Source organism: Diadema antillarum, unplaced genomic scaffold (assembly GCF_040938485.1).
Source record: "Diadema antillarum isolate AM-2024a unplaced genomic scaffold, OU_Dant_1.0 seq00000485_RagTag, whole genome shotgun sequence".
In the NCBI taxonomy this organism is placed as follows: domain Eukaryota; kingdom Metazoa; phylum Echinodermata; class Echinoidea; order Diadematoida; family Diadematidae; genus Diadema; species Diadema antillarum.
The window spans coordinates 818,126-835,614 of NW_027271448.1; the positions used below are offsets into that span (position 1 = coordinate 818,126).

General features: G+C 39.7%; 1 protein-coding gene across 1 annotated transcript; it reads right to left on the bottom strand.

Annotated features, from left to right (window-relative positions):
• Window positions 1–12,840: 12,840 nt before the first annotated feature.
• Window positions 12,841–14,616, bottom strand: LOC139733641 (carbohydrate sulfotransferase 12-like). Its single transcript, XM_071644455.1, has 2 exons — window positions 14,503–14,616; window positions 12,841–13,707 (listed from the first exon to the last, which is right to left on the bottom strand). The coding sequence occupies exons 1-2, from the start codon at window positions 14,614–14,616 to the stop codon at window positions 12,841–12,843; spliced, it is 981 nt and encodes a 326-aa protein (XP_071500556.1).
• Window positions 14,617–17,489: the final 2,873 nt, after the last annotated feature.

The following is a 17,489-nucleotide window of genomic DNA, read 5'->3' on the forward strand; positions in this document are numbered from 1 at the left end:
GGAAGCAAAGAAAGAGTATACACTTGTGTATATGGAGCCTTAAATAAATCTACTGTGAAAGAAATCGCCCCAATGAAAAATGCTGCTGAACTCTTCACCAAAAATGATTTCTTTTTATCGAAAAAGTGACAAATTTGTCATATACTATTAGTAGACAGTTGTATTTCAATGAAGAACGTTAGATCATTTATGCTAACCCTTACATCCCAAATTTAGTGATATGTGAAGCAAAATTTGAAAATGATTGCCAGCTGGAATGAAATGTGGTGTTTGCAAGCACATGGAAACATGTGCTTACTTTTTCCATGTACATGCATTTTACCCTTTACCGTGCATGAATTCAGACAAGCAGTGCCAAGGGCAATCCACATTAATCATTGATTAAGCATTCATGTGCCAGGGAGCGCGAGACTGACGCCTAGTCAACAGGTTGTTAAGGCATGTCATTGTTCAGGGCCATTGTCAGCACACACTCACATACACATCATTGGTCCCTGCGCAAAGTTCAATTTTTGTACAGAGGGTTAAAATTTGACCAAAATCTGAAACCTTCGTCAAAATCAATCTTAGATTTAATGAAAGTGATTTATACTTTCACATTCAAATTACCTCCATCAAATTGTACATTATTCAGCTATTACTCATATCATTGATATTTTTATCGGATGAATAGTTTTTGAACTATTAATGATCAAAAGTGGGAAATGTTTTTGAAACACCTAGTACCACCCCCCCCCCCCCCCTCCCCCGGCTAAAAAGGCCTACTGGTTTATAATGACAAGGAGGTTCGAGAGATGGAGTTACAACTGACTATAATTATTCAATCAGCTGTCAGTTTTCTATGGATGGACAAAAGAATTCCACAGGTGCATTTGTGCCTTTGATGTTCGATGCTTGAAGCCGCCATCTTTCTGAGCAATCTGAAGATTCATTTTTAACGCCAACATAATATCGGGTATATACTGCTCGTTTATATATATCAAATGCAATGAAATTTCACCTAATGATAAAGCATATAAAACAAAAGTCATCACAATTCCGTTCGACAGCTTGTTCGAAAATATGTGCAAAAGTGAAAATCTGAGCTGTATTTTGCGAAAGTGTTTGAAATTTTACCCCCATGGAAAGCCGGTTTTATCACTTTTCTCCTTATTTCCGCCAAATGAAACTAATATGGTATTATCTTCAAGTATAGTTCTTTATAAATTAATATGTCAGATTAGCGTACAGACCCGTACAGTCGAGTAATTCTGATATCCATTTCAGCAATATTTGAGCGATTTCTATTCGCGCACACCCGTGCCTTTACCATTGCCTACCGTCCATCGTTTGTAAGTAGGGATAGCGAAAAGTAATTACCATAACAAAGACACATCTTCCTTGGAAAGTGGCTGGTGATTATGCAATGAGACACTAGTCAATTGTTTTCGCATCTGAGCGGCAGATCCAGTTTGGCACATACTTCAAATATTTTTGAGTGGCGGCTTCGAGCACGGGATCAAAGCGAATAAGACTGTTGTGACTCCATTTCTCGAACCTCCTCGATAGTGATAAGGTGAGAGTAAGAATTAGGGTTAGGTTTTTCATGGTGAAAGTTTGGGTTAGGATTAGGATTAGATTCAGAATTAGAATCAGGGTTAGGTCAGGGGAAGGGTGTGGGATAATTTCCAGGGGGTAATTGCCCCAGAACCGCTCATACACATCCACTACTGTCACAAAACAGAAGATGATCAAAAAATTCAGCGGCCTGTTGCTACGCAAGTATAATCGCATTTCCGGCTCTCAACCGTCTAAAATACCGTTATCCATTATCAATCTTAGTCACCACAAGCTTTCACAATAAAAGAGAAACTGTTATCCCTACATGGCTGAACATCGCTGTGGCACCAACATAGATCCCTCTTCCTATAAGCGAGTCATTCAACAAGCTGAAGTAAAATCTCGCGTCCTCGACTAAACTGCAGATGCAATGGTAACGGAAACTGTTCTGTCTGCACAAACAAGACAGTCCCAAGTAACTGTGCTTCCATCTGTACGGTGGGAACTTGAATCATATTCTTTGCTCAACCAAAGATACAGAAGCCTTCGACTCCGCTTCTTTTCAACACGGCCAAGCACCTCGGTTCAAAGCCACATCCCCTCTTATAGGTGCTATCCAAGCATCACACCAGGAATCCCAAACACTTTGTAGATATCCCCGAAACCACAATCCTTTATAGTTCATTTAATTTCATGGCCAGCACATAGCAATGTCCCTTTCAACGTCAGTTCATTCCAATGGACAGATCCCTTCTTCAAGCAAGACCAAGATGCTGCAGTAAAAATCCCGTTTTAGAGAGCCAAAGTTGTTCTTTAAAACGCCAAACTACCCAAACCTATCACTATACTAGATAAGAACAACCGGCTATCCACAATATCTGTACCAGACAACTCTGATAGTCAAATTCTGGGTCATCTTCACAAAGCCGTACTTACAACAAGATTCAAGACTTTTCGACACGCCCCACATTCAAACAACCAAAAATGAACCCCACACATTTCACACACATACACACACAAAGGAAAATAAACTTAATCAGAGACTGGGATCACTACACAAACAAAAACTACTACCAAATCAGCTAAACTTCCCTCTACGCTGTGTGTTTTTCGACATGCCGCCATACTTTGGTCAACCAGAGATACAGAAGCCTTCGATTTCGCTCCGCACATTAATTTTCAACATGACGTTCTCCTTGCTACAACACGGTCAAGCATATCGCCTCACAGCCACAGCCGCTCGTAGGTGCGATCCAAACATCACACAAGGAAGTCCAAATACTTTGTAGATATCATCTCCAAAACCACCATCAATCCCTTTGATATCATGGTCAGCTTCGAACGAAATTCCTTTTCACAAGTGACCCAGTCAATGCAGGATGACAAGGGAGAATCAAACTCATCCACGACTTCTTCCTTATAAGCACTTAAAGACTTCAATGTAATTTGCCCTCTCCAAAAACTGATTATCATTATCATTAACAAACATAGACGTTACTTCCTTCCGATTGGAGATATCATCTCAACAAGCAAGACCAAGGTGCCTCCGTGAACATCCCGTTTTAGAGAGCCAAAGTTCACAGAAATGCTAAACTTCCCAAACCTAGCATTACCAAAGAAGACTGAGACTCTACAAGACAACTCAGAGAGATCCCTTCTATAGGCAAGACCAATTAGTAAGTTGTCGCCGCGAACATTCTGCTAGTCCCGTATATCTCAATGGAACCCAAGCCGGGAGAAAACTCATCACCTACCCTCCCTCTGTCTGCGATACGTGGACGACACATCCTTGCCCCAAACCAAGCAAATTACCGACACCTTCCTCCAGCACATGAATCATCAGTACCCGAATCTAAAGTTCACTGTGAAGACCGACACAAATAATGCACTACCGTTCATTGAGTTCCTCCTTAAAATATACCAACCAAGACCGCCCTAAACGCCCAAAGTCTACAGGAAACCGCTCCACAAATTAATACAGATACCCGCACTTTTGTTCTTTCCACCACCAATCTGTCCACAGGTCGGACCTTAACACATTCATCACGAAAGTATGCCAACTCGGCGACAAAGAACACTTACAGCACGAACTCAGGAATGTAAGCAATTCCTTTACCACGATCAACCAGTATCAGAGGAAGAAGATCAACAATGATGACCCAAGTACCCGCCTAACAAGCAACACTTCTGAAAACCCATCTCCACTCACAATGATTGTACTACCCTACCCAGGCAAGTCTTCACACTATCTCCAACGGATCCTGGGATCAGCCAACATCCAGGTCCGACACAGATCTTCCAACACGCTCCCCAACGTACTACACTCTCACAAGAACAATCGCCCAAGCAACAAGAAAGCAGGAGAGCACAAGACACCTTGTGAGTGTGGCGAAGTGTACATCGGAAAAACGGGAAGAGTCAGGGAACTCAAGACAAGCGAGTGGGACAAGCCAGCCATTGCAACACACACCCGACAGCACGGTTACCGAATCTGCTGGGACAGCGCTCAACGTAGCACACCATCAATCATTGGCACACACGGTTGCGTCAGGGAAGCCACCGAGGTTCATAGTCATAACACAGTGCATCCAGACACAGGTTACACAGCATCGGGATACCCCTCCTACACCACCCCAGGTCTCCCAGAGACAGCAACCATCACAGCCATGATGGACCATCACTTCATCCCTGCTTACTTCCACTCAGTGATTGTCACATCAAAGGTCTACTCCCGATCTGAGACACAATCTGACCACATACACCACTCACACGTCCAGTCTGGCTTCCTCCTGATGAAGAATAGTCACTCTATCCGAAACGTTGATTTTCTTAGTTCCTCAGTATCTCAGAATCCTTTTAAAGACTCCAATTTTTGAAGTAAGATTGATATGTTTGTTATTGCTACCATTATTATGATAGTTATTAGAACTATATGTTTAATGCTCAACATTTTATCATTTATATTATGGATCATCCCCTCCACAGTTGTTCAGGTCTGTTTAATTTATTTTGATATTGTTTTTAGCAGTACACCGGTGAATGTGCAATATTTAGTCTGAACTTTATTTAACTGTGATTATTTCATTTCGTCAATGTTCGTATTGTACGTTTTAGGAAATGGTTTATAAACGAAGCATTTTATGAGGATGCATTGTCTTAAACAAGATTAATCATCGGTTTTATTGTTATTATTATTATCATCATTGTCATTATTATTACTATTATTACTATTACTGTTATTTCCATTATTATTATTATTATTATCATCATCATCATTATTATTTTGGTAATATTAAGGGCCTATCATTGTCATTGTAATTATCATTATTGATGTGAGAGTGATCATTAATACCATTTACAGAGTGTAATCTCTTCTGCTAGTCGTAGTCACTGAGTGGATTACGACATTTTTGCCATATTGTGCTTCAGATACGATTTTATTCGTTGAATAAACGCAGTTGTGTAAAGCTCACCATACTTTCAAGTAATGGTTGATTCCAGACAATTTTATCATTCCATTTGTTAAGCTGAATGTTCGGATGAACACCAGAGCAAAGTTGAGTACCCCCCCCCCCCCCATCGTCATGAATTAAATGAAAATGAACTCCATGAATATTAATAACTAGCGATGGCAGTCGTACTGCAGAAATACGTGCGGACATTTGGAAGAAATGTTCGAAGATGTCTTCCTTAGCAGAATCATTCGCGAGATTTAGATCTGTGACGCGAACGCTAAGCCGCCGCCTTTAGGCAAATGATGAGGTTCTGCACATGCGCGGGACAGCCGTTTCTTACCCCGGAGGAGGCGCAGCGTCGCAGATCTTAAGCTCACTGTTAGCAACTGACGGGACGCTTCTCTATTGGCAGATGACAGCCAACGAGAGGGGTGGCGTAGGGAAAAAAAAGCCACACCACCAACAAGAATAAAAGTTGTCCCGACAGTGATGATTGGACCCAAGCTCTTACCGTGTGATGGAATGGCCTCGGGCACAATAACCCAAAGATGACATGGGTAACCTGATTGAAGACAAGCTCACGACCATGTGATCCTCGCATGGTTCCCCCTTGACCCTGCGACGGCGCGCTCAGTACAGAGGGTAACCTGTCAAAGGCCGGACGCAAAATTGCACTCACCTCAATGACAGCAGTTAGCTCTTAAACAGTGGACTGGAATTCAGTTAAGGTCTAGGCGCCGAAACAGCAAATGTTCCGTTTACTCTTTGGGTCAAAGAATTTTGTAGCTGTTGTTGTTGTTTTTTTTTTGTGCGTTTTTGTGTATGTCTTGGGTAATGATGAAAATGCTGTTGCATAACTCTATAACAATTTCATGAATTTGATATGAAAAACTGGTGGTAAAAGTGACATCCCATAATGACCTGTTTGTTTTGTTGTTGTTTTTGTGTTGTGTTTTTTTTTTTGGCTTGAAATTGATTTACGCAAGTGCGTCAACAATAGTTTGTAATGTAACGAAGATAAAGGTGGCAGCGATGCATTCGCTCTCATCAATATTGAGTCCCATGATGTCGATGCTGAAGCCAAAGTAGGGACTGAAGGACCAAGGATGGGGGCTAATTCCTCCCCACGCCGCAACGCCAAGCAGCATCAGCAGCCAGCCGGCTGTGAGCACCAGGATGTGGGCGACGTACCAGATGGTCATGATGGGCTCGTCATCCCGGGCAATCTCGAAGAGCGAGAAGATGTTCCATTTGGTGCTGCAGGTTGCTGCTCCTCCTGCCACAGGGGCGGTCGATGTGGGCGTGGCCGGTGGTGGCTTTGGAGCGGTAATGATGGTGCTGCTGCTCCGACTCGCATTTGCCCGATTTCTCTTGGATGTGTGAGACCATCGGGTGGCGGAGCCACGCCTCCTGCGGCGACGGGTCACCAGGGCTGGAGCCGGAGGATCAGTGTCACCCGCTGCATGACGTTCAGTGGACGGAACGGTACCTGTGGACTATAAATTGGGACGAACGTTTGATACTTCTTCATCTGTCTTTGTCCAAAGAAAAGAGGGTTTTTTCTCTAATGATAAAAACCATTAATGTATAATGACGCTGATTAGTGAGTACATAGGTCTACCCCTATTCTTTATTATTTTATTTTTTTTTGGGGGGGGGGGCAGTTTAAGAGTATTTACTCATGGCTTAGAAATTGAAGTCGTGAAACACCGCAGAACTACATAGGCCTACACCTGTACTATAATAATAGCCACGGTACAGAGCCCGAATCAAGTGGCAAAACTGGAAGAATTGTCTTATGTACCACTTTAAGCTGCTGCAGCAGTGCTTTCGATATACCGCCAACAACAGTTAATACTCATGTCTTTGAACCATATATGAATATCGGTGTTGTTGTTTTTTTTTACTTTGTTGTTATTAGAAGCATCAAGCCTGGCCATATTGTATTTCCTTAAAGGTATTGTAACTACCATTGGGAGCAGCGATTTTAAAAATGTTAAAATTATCACATTAGATGCATAGGGCCTATGTGCAGGTAAGACATCACGAAACATCCTACAATATAAAGATTTCGCAATAAAGCCTAGAATATAAGGAGATAGCACTATAGTTTTCTCAATAAACCATAACTGTAGACGGTTTATTCTAAAAACAAAATTGTAACTATCCACATTTTGTTTATCAGTACCTAAAATTGATTATACTGATTAACATTTTTACATTGGTTGTTTCTATCTTTAACTCACATTTTAGAACTATTTTGAAACATTAAAGCTGGGTTTTTGTTTCATCTGCAAAAGGTAAATAATGCCTTTAAGAAAGCAAACTTGGCTGGTCATGGCAGGATGTTCAAAAGATATTGTAAACGACAAAATATGATATGTGTAAGCGCTGTAAGCATGTGCCTGACGGGAGATAGCAAACTTTGTCTGTTGTCAGTTTGACGTTCTGGCATCTTCTAGGTAGCCAGCCTGAGGTCAGTCTGTTTACTGATATTTTTTCTTTCTTTTGTCTTTCCTTTGTTACCTCACAAAAAAAATAGTGCTACATTATCTTAAAATTAGGCAGAATGTTTTTCACGATAAAATAAAAAGGTTGTTTCACAAAGTCCTACAAGTTTAATCATCAGCATTTTAACCCGTTGAGGACGAGTCCCGAAATATACTCGGGCAAGTGTTTGTGGGAAATGCGTGTTGTATAGTAAAATCAGCCCGTCCTCAAGGGGTTAAGACTTACCCCGTAATAATAGCTGGCATAAGCAGATGTGTAGGACACAAAGGTGATGGTCAGCAGAAGGCTAATTGCCAGAAGAACATCCACTGCCGTGTATGTATAGACGGTCTCTGCAGCTGCAGCGTCAGGACTTTCAAAAACAGCGCCCTCTTCCATTTTCTGTTTAAAGAGTTCTCGCTACCGCTGTCGAGAAAACTGAGATACCATAGAATGTCACGCACATCAGCAAATGTAAATAATCTCAACAGACACGAAATTTAAAAGATAATGCGTAGAAATATGTGTCTTCCCTTTTTATATTTAAATAGACAAAATTGTTTCATTTCATTTGGATTTATGTATTTTTTTTCATAGCTCAAACTACACTCACAGGTCTTGAAAGACCATACGTTTACAGCTGCACTAAAAAGTTTCATGTGATTAATGAACATTATGTCCAAACAAAAGTCCTGAACTTAAAAGTAAGCCTGCGCAGCTTTTGAATAATAGGTGCAGCCTACCTTGTTCAGAGAGTCGAATATCTCAACTACACCTTTTTTTATTACCAGTAGTTTGAATGGTTTGTTTGTGTGTGTGTGTGTGTGTGTGTGTGTGTGTGTGTGGGTATGTGTGCGTGTTTTTAGATCTATTTTGGTATTTTGGGGATGGCATATTGATGGGACTGGAGATGAGACCTATTAATACGGAAATGTTTGTTGTTGTTGTTGTCCCTAATATCTGTTAAGCGTAAAATATCGATGGTATAGTATAGAGTAGCTGCATACTCTGCGAGTCAATTTTGTAGGTGTATGATTTAAAACAAAAAACAAAAATGTGACTGTCTAGACTTTAATCAAAACAGGTTTGGCAAGGTATTAAACAAAGAGTGGATGAACATTTGCAAGTGATCGACTAAATCACTTGAGAGAGTTATGCCAGTCAAATCCTAATTTCATGTTCACAAAAGTATTACAATCTCATGATTGGTGACGTCATCATGAAATCTATCATTATTATTACCTGTATTATAGTGTGTTATTTTGTCCATAAAGAAAGCGAATAGATTAGGACCTAATAAGTTCATGTTCAATATTACGGTTGTTTCCCCGCGTTAGTTTTAGCTGGCAGTGTAAATCATTCAAAGCTTTAAAAATAGAAATGTGTAACGAACAAGTGTTTTAATCGTTTTCTTACCTGATGTTAATCAAGCAATCAGAAACACGGTTTGCCGACGTAAGATGGTAATTCAGTTCAAGTGGGATAATGTATCCAACAAATTAATCAAACGAAAGTACTTGACGCAATGGTAGTCAGTGGCAGAGTGGCCAGAAATCAGTAACTAACAACAAAATACATAGTAACATGCGGAGCGCGTATACGTAACGGATGAGGACAAAACGTCATAACAGCGCTTATGACGTCATAACGCTTTGCGTTCTAGTGCGCGCCCTTATCGTTATGGGTACAGTATGGCCTGGGTATTTTACATTATTCTTCGCTACTTTGACATTGTTTTGTCTAAATTTTTGACATGACCGTACTGTTATAATGATCTAACAGTAACCTTTATATTCAAATTCTGTGTGTGCGCGCATGTGTGTGTGTGTGTGTGTGTGTGTGTGTGTGTGCATAAAGAGGGATGTGAAAATATTAAATGCATGTTTATACGGTTTGGGTTTATTTCCTCACGTTAATTTTCGCTCTCAGAGTAAGTCTTTCAAAGTCTAGAAATGAAAGATCTTGTGAATCGAAATGGCTGTTTCAATCGTCTTCTTACCTGATTTTAATTACGCGATCAGGAGTTCGGTATTGTCGACGTAAGATAGTGATACAGTAATTCAGTTCAACTGGGATAGTATATCGAACGAAGGTACCTGACGCAATGGTAGTCAATGGCAGAGTGGCCTGAAGTCACAGAAACTAACAACAAAATACACGTACGCATGCGGAGCGCGTAAAACGTCATAACAGCGCTTATGACGTCACAACGCTTTGCTTTCAACTCGTGCGCGCCCTTAAACGCGCTGGATACCAGGATCCTGTTTCATAAAGCTGTTCATAAAGTTACGAACAACTTACGAGCGACTGGTAATCAGTTCTGATGTGCTATACTTACCAGAATTTCCATAATTCAGCACAAGAACTGATCACCAGTCGCTCGTAAGTTGTTCGTAACTTTACGAACAGCTTTATGAAACACCCCTCTGGGTTATTATGTTTTGCTTAACAACATTGATATTGTTTTGTCTGAGTTTTTCATAAGAACACACTCGTCTATCTGACAGTATTTTTCACCCGTATTCAGACTGCATGTTTGTGTGTGTCACTGTCTGTGAGTGATTACGTATAAAGCAAAAATTATGTCATATTAAACATTACCCTTCGTCAGGTAGTATAGTTAAATAACCGTTACACGACAGATAAAAGCACCAAATTTGAGAGATTGTCTCCTAGGACTTAGTCATTAATAATAGATGAGTCTTTGGGGTTTGTTTTGATTATTTTCATGGTGTAACTGCTGAATTTCATTTCAAAAATCATTTTTCAAAAATTCAGGATGAAACTTTCGTAAACTTCGCGAGAAGCCAAAATTCGCGCAAGCAAAATAACGCAATTCCACAAAATCCATTAAATGCCAGTGGCAATGCCAGTTTGCTAGGCTGTGAATTTGCGAAAGTCTCATGTCGCGAAGGTAATAACACTGTTTATGTGTCTGATGGAGTATAGTAACAAAACAGAGGTTCCTATTTGTTGTGTTTGTTCCACTTTTCACGGAACTCCAAAACATGAACCCAATCTTGAATTTGTGAAAATGAAAAAAAAAAAAAATATCCAGAGGGCTGCTACTCTGATATCGATGAGTACGAGTGGAGTAGGTCCTGAAGGTCCTGATATCTTCAAATTTGGTGCTTTTATCCGCCCTGTAACGGTTATCTCAAAATTTGACCTTAAAGGGATGGTATAGTATTGGTGGAGCCAAGAATTGTGCTTTTAAGTTTTTGAGAGATACCAAGATACCATGCACTTATGAAATACGGAGCATACCATAAAATTATTTAAGAGGAATTCAAAGTTTATTTAATGAAAAATCAGTTTTGGAATGGCTGAGATATCCAAAAACAAAGTGAAACAAAGCGATAGTAATAAAAAGGTGGGTTCCACCTTTTTATTGGGATCGCTCTGTTTCGGATATCTCAGCCATCTCAAAATTAATTTTCATCAGATAAACGTTTAATTCCTCTTAGAATTACATGCTCTTTCACATACATCCAAGGTTTCTTATTATCTCACCAAAATATGTTAGAAACCTGAAGTTAGGACTCAACCAAAACTATCCTATCCCTTTAAGCAACCTGGGTATGCCTTTGCGAGTTTGAATGTTTGATGGACACACAAAAAATACCGGTCTCAAATAGCACACACACACACACACACACACACACTCATGCACGTCTGTAACTATGTAAGAAGTATCGGTTCTTCAGGAAGCCCAAAATCACGTCATCACTGTAAGACGATGACGTTACTTACAGAAGCATTTATACTATTGATAGGCCTTTTATAATAGGCCTACAGTGTAGTCCTGAGCCCCAACTTAAACTATTTTCCATTCAACAGAGTTTGGATTCCAATATACCTTGCTGCTATATTGATAACACTGCTATTAAGATAGACATCTTTTACTTGGGTTAAAACCGTGTGCAATTCTATTCCCTTACAAGGATTATACAGTAATAATGGGTAGAGCTATATCATCTATTGTAATAACTGGAGCACAAACTTATCTTTCCGTCTCTTTGGATAATTATCCATAACCAAGTGCGCACATGTGCAGCGACTCCAAAAACAGCGTCAGCTGTTCACAATGACAAAAAAAGAAGCAAATCAAACAAAGCAAAAGAAGACTTAATACAAAAAAGTCAATGTAGATCCTACTTTTGTTTGTATGATTTGAATATCCCAATTAGCAATAACTAAATGAATATAAATGTATACACGCAAAATATTTCTGTTTTCATCCAATTTAATGTTATTCATACAATGGAAATCTCTTCGGGACAAGGGAAATAAATCAAAACAATAGAGCATACATGTCATCAAAGGCCATGTTGGTTGTTTGATCTGAAATTATACACACATTTACATTCACGCACGCACACACACATACACACACGCGCACACACATGCAAGCACCACTGTATGTGTCATGCGGTCATATATTCTTACACGAAACGTCATCTTCTGATTCCGTTTTATGGAACGCCTAGAAGCTTGGCTCTTTCCGTAACAAAACAAAGCACAATGGTTATGATAATAGTGATAGCTGAATAATTTGGGAAATACATCTTACGCAAAAAAAAAAAAGGGGGGGGGGTTCACCAGGATATTTTAAAGCATCATGTAACAATAGCCAGTAGAATGAATTATTGAGGTCAATACAGGGCCCAAATGTTTTGAAACATGTCAAATCAATTTTCATTGTCTTTGAATATCATGATAGGTTCCTGTTAGCACTAGTGTATATAGACTACAGAACTTTCCTTTATTGTAATTGCTTCTGTTCAGCTTTCTTTTTTCATTTTCCTATTAGCGTTAGAATGAGGAAAATCATGCCATTTCTAGTTACTGAGATTCAATCGACGGTGTGGGATGTGCTAATTGTAAAAGTTCGATGAAACGATTATGAAACGAAATATTTATAAAACTAAAGAGTTCTGTGTGATTTTGCTGCACAGTGGTTGGTTAGACAAGAGGTATACATTTATTCTAGTTACGAAGAGAGAACAAGGGACCGGTAAGTATTTGAAGAGTTTGTTTGCAAAAACCGATAAGTCCATATTTGCCAAATGGAGATATTTGCGATTAAAGGTCAAGTAAAATAAAGAGAATGATAAGAAAATTTTTGCTTCTTTTGACCATAACTTCAAAAATGTTCCTTTATATAATGTAGTGACCAATATAAGAATTATCATTCAGAAGGTATTATTTTGTACTTTATGACAGAGACCATACTTCAAAATCTTCAAAAATGGACTTATTGGTTTTTGCAAACATGACTTCATTGATTGCTTCTTACAACGGACACGTACTAACCTATACCTACTACTCCTCGTAACTCATACATTGTCATAAGTCATTCTTCGATGTGAGGTCTGCGGATTGACTCCGGAACAGAGTAGCCAAAGTAATCCATATCAGTTTGGAGCATTTTTCGGAGTTTAATGAACTGATCGTCAGTCAGAGTCGCGTAATAATTCCTCAGATTTTCCTCTTCGTCACTGTGTGTGGGATTTAACGCCTTATACGGGCGGTACTTTGGGTCCGCGTTGATCAACTTAAGCACTTCTACGACGTCTGCATCGTACGTTTCAACCTTCCCGAGGTAGTCATACCTTAGACACGGGTGACAAATCTTATGTTGCTCCTGCCAGTGTACGTCGATGTGCCCCGATAGATAGAAGTCTACGAAACCTCGGAAAGTCACGTTATAAAGCTCGCTCGGTACGGAAGGGTCCGGCGTTTCTGCCGCAGTGTGGTTCTCGAACTTCGTGTAGATTACCTTGTTGTACTCCCTGCGCTGACCAAGGAATCGGTTTGGATAAGCTTCCAGGCGATCTCTGAAGGCGGAGAGCAGACGCGTGTACGGGTTTCGGACGAAAAGGACCCGCCAGAAGTTGTCCAGGAGGAAGCTCTGCCGAGAAGCGTTGTAGGCATACAGGTACTTCACTCGCCGGTAGAGTTCCTGGTTAGCCTCTCTCGGCTCGAGTCTTTCCGAGGCCGAGTGGAAGCCGAGAAGAGTCAACAGGAGTCTTGCCCAGTTCGTCCCGCCACATTTGGGTATCAGACCGATCAGGAGCTGGTAGTCCTGGATGACCTCGAACTTCGAACATTTCAACTTCACGTGAGAAAGATTCGACTCGGAGCATGAGAGCCTTAACCTATGTTGGCGCTCAGCTTGTACGGCTCCGGCCATGTAACGTTCTTCTTTTTCATCGGTTATCTTTGAACAGGAGTAAGGGCGTGTGAGAAGTTCGGAATAACAAAGAGAACACAATTATCAATGATCAATGAAATATACAATACATACACAGAACATTATTAGTTGCAAATATTCTTAAAGATCAAGGTACTTATCGTATTTTTCATAAATCATTTTTGTCACATATGAATATATTACATCATAATGAAATTATATTCAGGTTACTTTGGAAATGATAGTACTAAAATGTTTATGTAGTTCGAGGAAGGTGGGAAAAGAATTGAAGTGGATATACCTGTTGGCATGGTTGGTCGAATATTTGCGTGCAAAAGTAAGTATGGTCTAATGTATGTTCATCGTCATGCCTATACTATAATATCGACACGACAGTTTTTGCACTCTTGAGAATATATTGCATTTTGACAAGTTTCTTGCGAGCTTGTTTCCTCATATAAAAATAAAGAGAAACAAAGAAAGTAAAACACCTTTTTAACCTAAAGTCATCATAGTCAACAAATTTAACGTGTTAGTATGTGATATTGCGCACACAGTCGTCATCATGCAGAGATTATTCGGGAAAGAGATTTTCTATATTGCATGCGTCTCGCGTAATTCCTTCTCTTATAGTTTGAGATTAATGCCAAACGCATTGAACCCTTTCTTGCAGAGAAAAGGGTAATTATATATACACACTCAAAATAATGACATGGCAATTTCGCATCCTTATGGGTGGGGAATGGGCTAAAGCGAAGAATGGACATTTCAATGATGTCGCATGATTCTTGTTTGTTTGTTTGTTTGTTTGTTTCTTTATACCTGGCTCCTTGTTTGCTGCGTTTCTACCGTCACCGCATGTGCTCCAGAGTCGTAGGTAGGATCGACGATGCCGAGATTTTGTGGAACCAGACATTGGCTACAATAGGTAAACATGATTAGCTAAAATCTGTAAAAACATGCATGTCAAAGCTATACAGGGTGGCCCAGAAAGAACGGAACACCTAAGATCTTTGATTTCAGCAATATTGTTACAAATGTGTCATTATTCTGCATACTATTGGAAAAGCCATTCTTTTTCCTATAGAATGACACCAAGTTCTTTAATTTATGTTAATGCGTTATGATTTTAGGACCATTTTTGTCCACCCTGGCAATTTTCAAAAAGTGATCATTTTGCACTCTCAGAGATACCGAAACCAGCGAGAATTTGGCTTGCCATAGAACCAGTAGCATTCACAATGATATTCACAAAGACATTCACATTATTCACAATGATACCGGACAATGACATTCACACCGTCCACCCGGCATTCCACACATTGTGCGCTACTGATTCAGAATCTATGGCAAGCCGAATTCTCGCCGGTTTCGGTATCTCTGAGAGTGCAAAATGATAACATTTTGAAAATTGCAAGGGTTGACAAAAATGGTTCTAAAATCATAACGCTTCAACCAAAATTAAAGAAGTTGGTGTCATTCTATTGGAGAAAGAAGGGCCTTTCTAATAGTATGCAAAATAATGACATATTTGCAACAATAGTGCTGAAATCAAAGATCTTAGGTGTTCCGTTCTTTCTGGGCCACCCTGTATAATATCAAAACCAGAGCTACGGTAGTTATGTAGGAAGGTCACTTCAAAGATTCCATTGAGTAGTGAATCCGGGCAATCTGAATGCACGTTGTGTACACTGTTTTTTTCCCCATTTCCAGGAGATAATGTGTTGATAGGACAGACTGTCTTCCTACTTCAAATTTCCTCCACCCCAAACTTATCGGCAATCAACGAACAAGATCTAGACACATTATGTTCGAACTTAAAAACAGCTAAACTTCACTTGAGAATAGTTTTACATGGAGCAGGCAAGCCTAGAATTATTAGTTTGAAGACCTAATAATGATGTATACCACCGACATAGAAACTCCACAAAACACCAGAAGAACCCAAACCGTACACCATGTCATTGTACTTATTGAAAAGAGCAAGAAAATGACCTTTTCTTCACGAAGAAGAAAAAAAAACACAATCGATTCTAAAACAATCGTCTTTTCTTTGCTCTGTTTGCTGACAGCTCTTGACAACTCCATTAACAACCGATTATAATCTCAGTATGACATTATTGACTTTGGATATAAAGGCATTATCCTTTGTCACTTTCTTATAGAGTTTAAAGTCCAGATGAACGTTATATCTCTCTATGTCTTCAATAAGCCTACAGTCTTGTTATCACCTTATCAAGCACTTATGATGTTTTTAATTTCGACCTGCACATGAAGAGTAGATTGACTATGACCTATTATTATGATCTCCCAAATTAGAGCTACTAATCACCACTTTGCAGAGAAATTTATGTTCTATTTTTGATCTACCTCGCTTCACGAAAACAAAACGTAACAGAGGGCATCTTATTGCTCTATCATATGTCTATACTTACTAGATAAGGTACAAGGACAAAACTAACAGGATCACCAACACAGTTGCGTACGAAGCGCACGTTCTCCACAAAGCTGCAAGTGCCATCCCGACCTGCAGATCAACGACAAGCTCGTCACCAACACACGGCTCGACCGAAAGTGCAGGTGGTTAGCCTTGGGAGACCAGTGGCCACCGACTCCATCTGATCGACCTCCATATCGATCCGTTCGCATGGATTACGCGGGCCAGATGACTTGGTCTGGCGTAAATGGGAATCTGTGAGAATCGCACCGGCTGAGCATCCTCACTGTCGAAGATACCGTGTAACTTTGTGGCGGATCCTTGGAAAAAGAAAATAAAAAGAAGAATATTACAATGCGAGTAAACCGTTTCTAAACGATAACTTTCAACGTATGGGAAAGATTAAGTATTCAATTGATGTTTCATCCATTTACAGGGTAACGCTGAGGCATCTTTATGATAACCGTGATTAGAACCGCATTCTGTTCTTCATTGGTTCATTCTTATGCTATCAAAAACAATGAAAGCGTATACCAACGTGACCAAGTAGCTCAGCAACACGTTGCCAAAATTAATTGATGTGTAAGTTGTACAATTCTTAAAAATCAAATTTGCTCTATAAATGCTTTTTCTTCGTTGTACAGGGTAAAAGAATAGTTACATTCTTAGATCACGCTATCATGTATAATGGATGAAGTTCTTGTGAATGATATGATTGAGCACATAGATATAGGGACCTAGGTGACCGTGTGAGTAACGGATATCTGGGGGATACGAGTAGAAGTTATTGCATTTTCTGCAATTCCATCTGGAGTGCAGATCGATGCGTAAACGTGGAATCCAAACAAAATACCGTGAACGCTGTCTTCTAAATCTGTGTGTGTGCGTGTGTATGTGTGTTGATGACACAAGATATGAATACGATGAACACGTTTGACAGGATTTTAATCAGTATACAAGCTGAATGGTTGTAATGACACGGATTTCCTTATTTTGTAATCACCCTCCATGCCATAGAGACATTGTGTAGATCTACGATTATAGCGTGTGTTTGATATTATTTTTTCTTCAGTATAATATAAATAAAAATACGTCGGTTTAATGTTCACTTAGTATAGTTATGGCCTCTTTGCAATGCTGACTTTATTTTGTCAGTGTCTACATAATTCGATGACAATACACTCGAGGAAAAGGTTATACAGATTATACCAAGTCCGAGATGCCCACTCGCTGTTTTGGGGGCAATTATTCAAATGATAATAATGGACTTTCTAAGACCCTGGCATGTGCTGTGAAAGTTTCAATGCTGTTTTTATAGGTATGGTATAGTTTTGGTTGACATTGGGATTCAGGCTTTCTGTTGTTTTGCTTT

What these genes read in the sequence shown, in the direction of transcription:
- LOC139733641 (XM_071644455.1), bottom strand. Translation starts at nt 14,616, where the DNA reads ATGTTTACCTATTGTAGCCAATGTCTGGTTCCACAAAATCTCGGCATC. An exon ending in CGCAGCAAACAAGGAGCCAG is followed by an intron (nt 13,708 to 14,502) that starts GTATAAAGAAAC and finishes TCCTGTTCAAAG; the next exon opens with ATAACCGATGAAAAAGAAGA.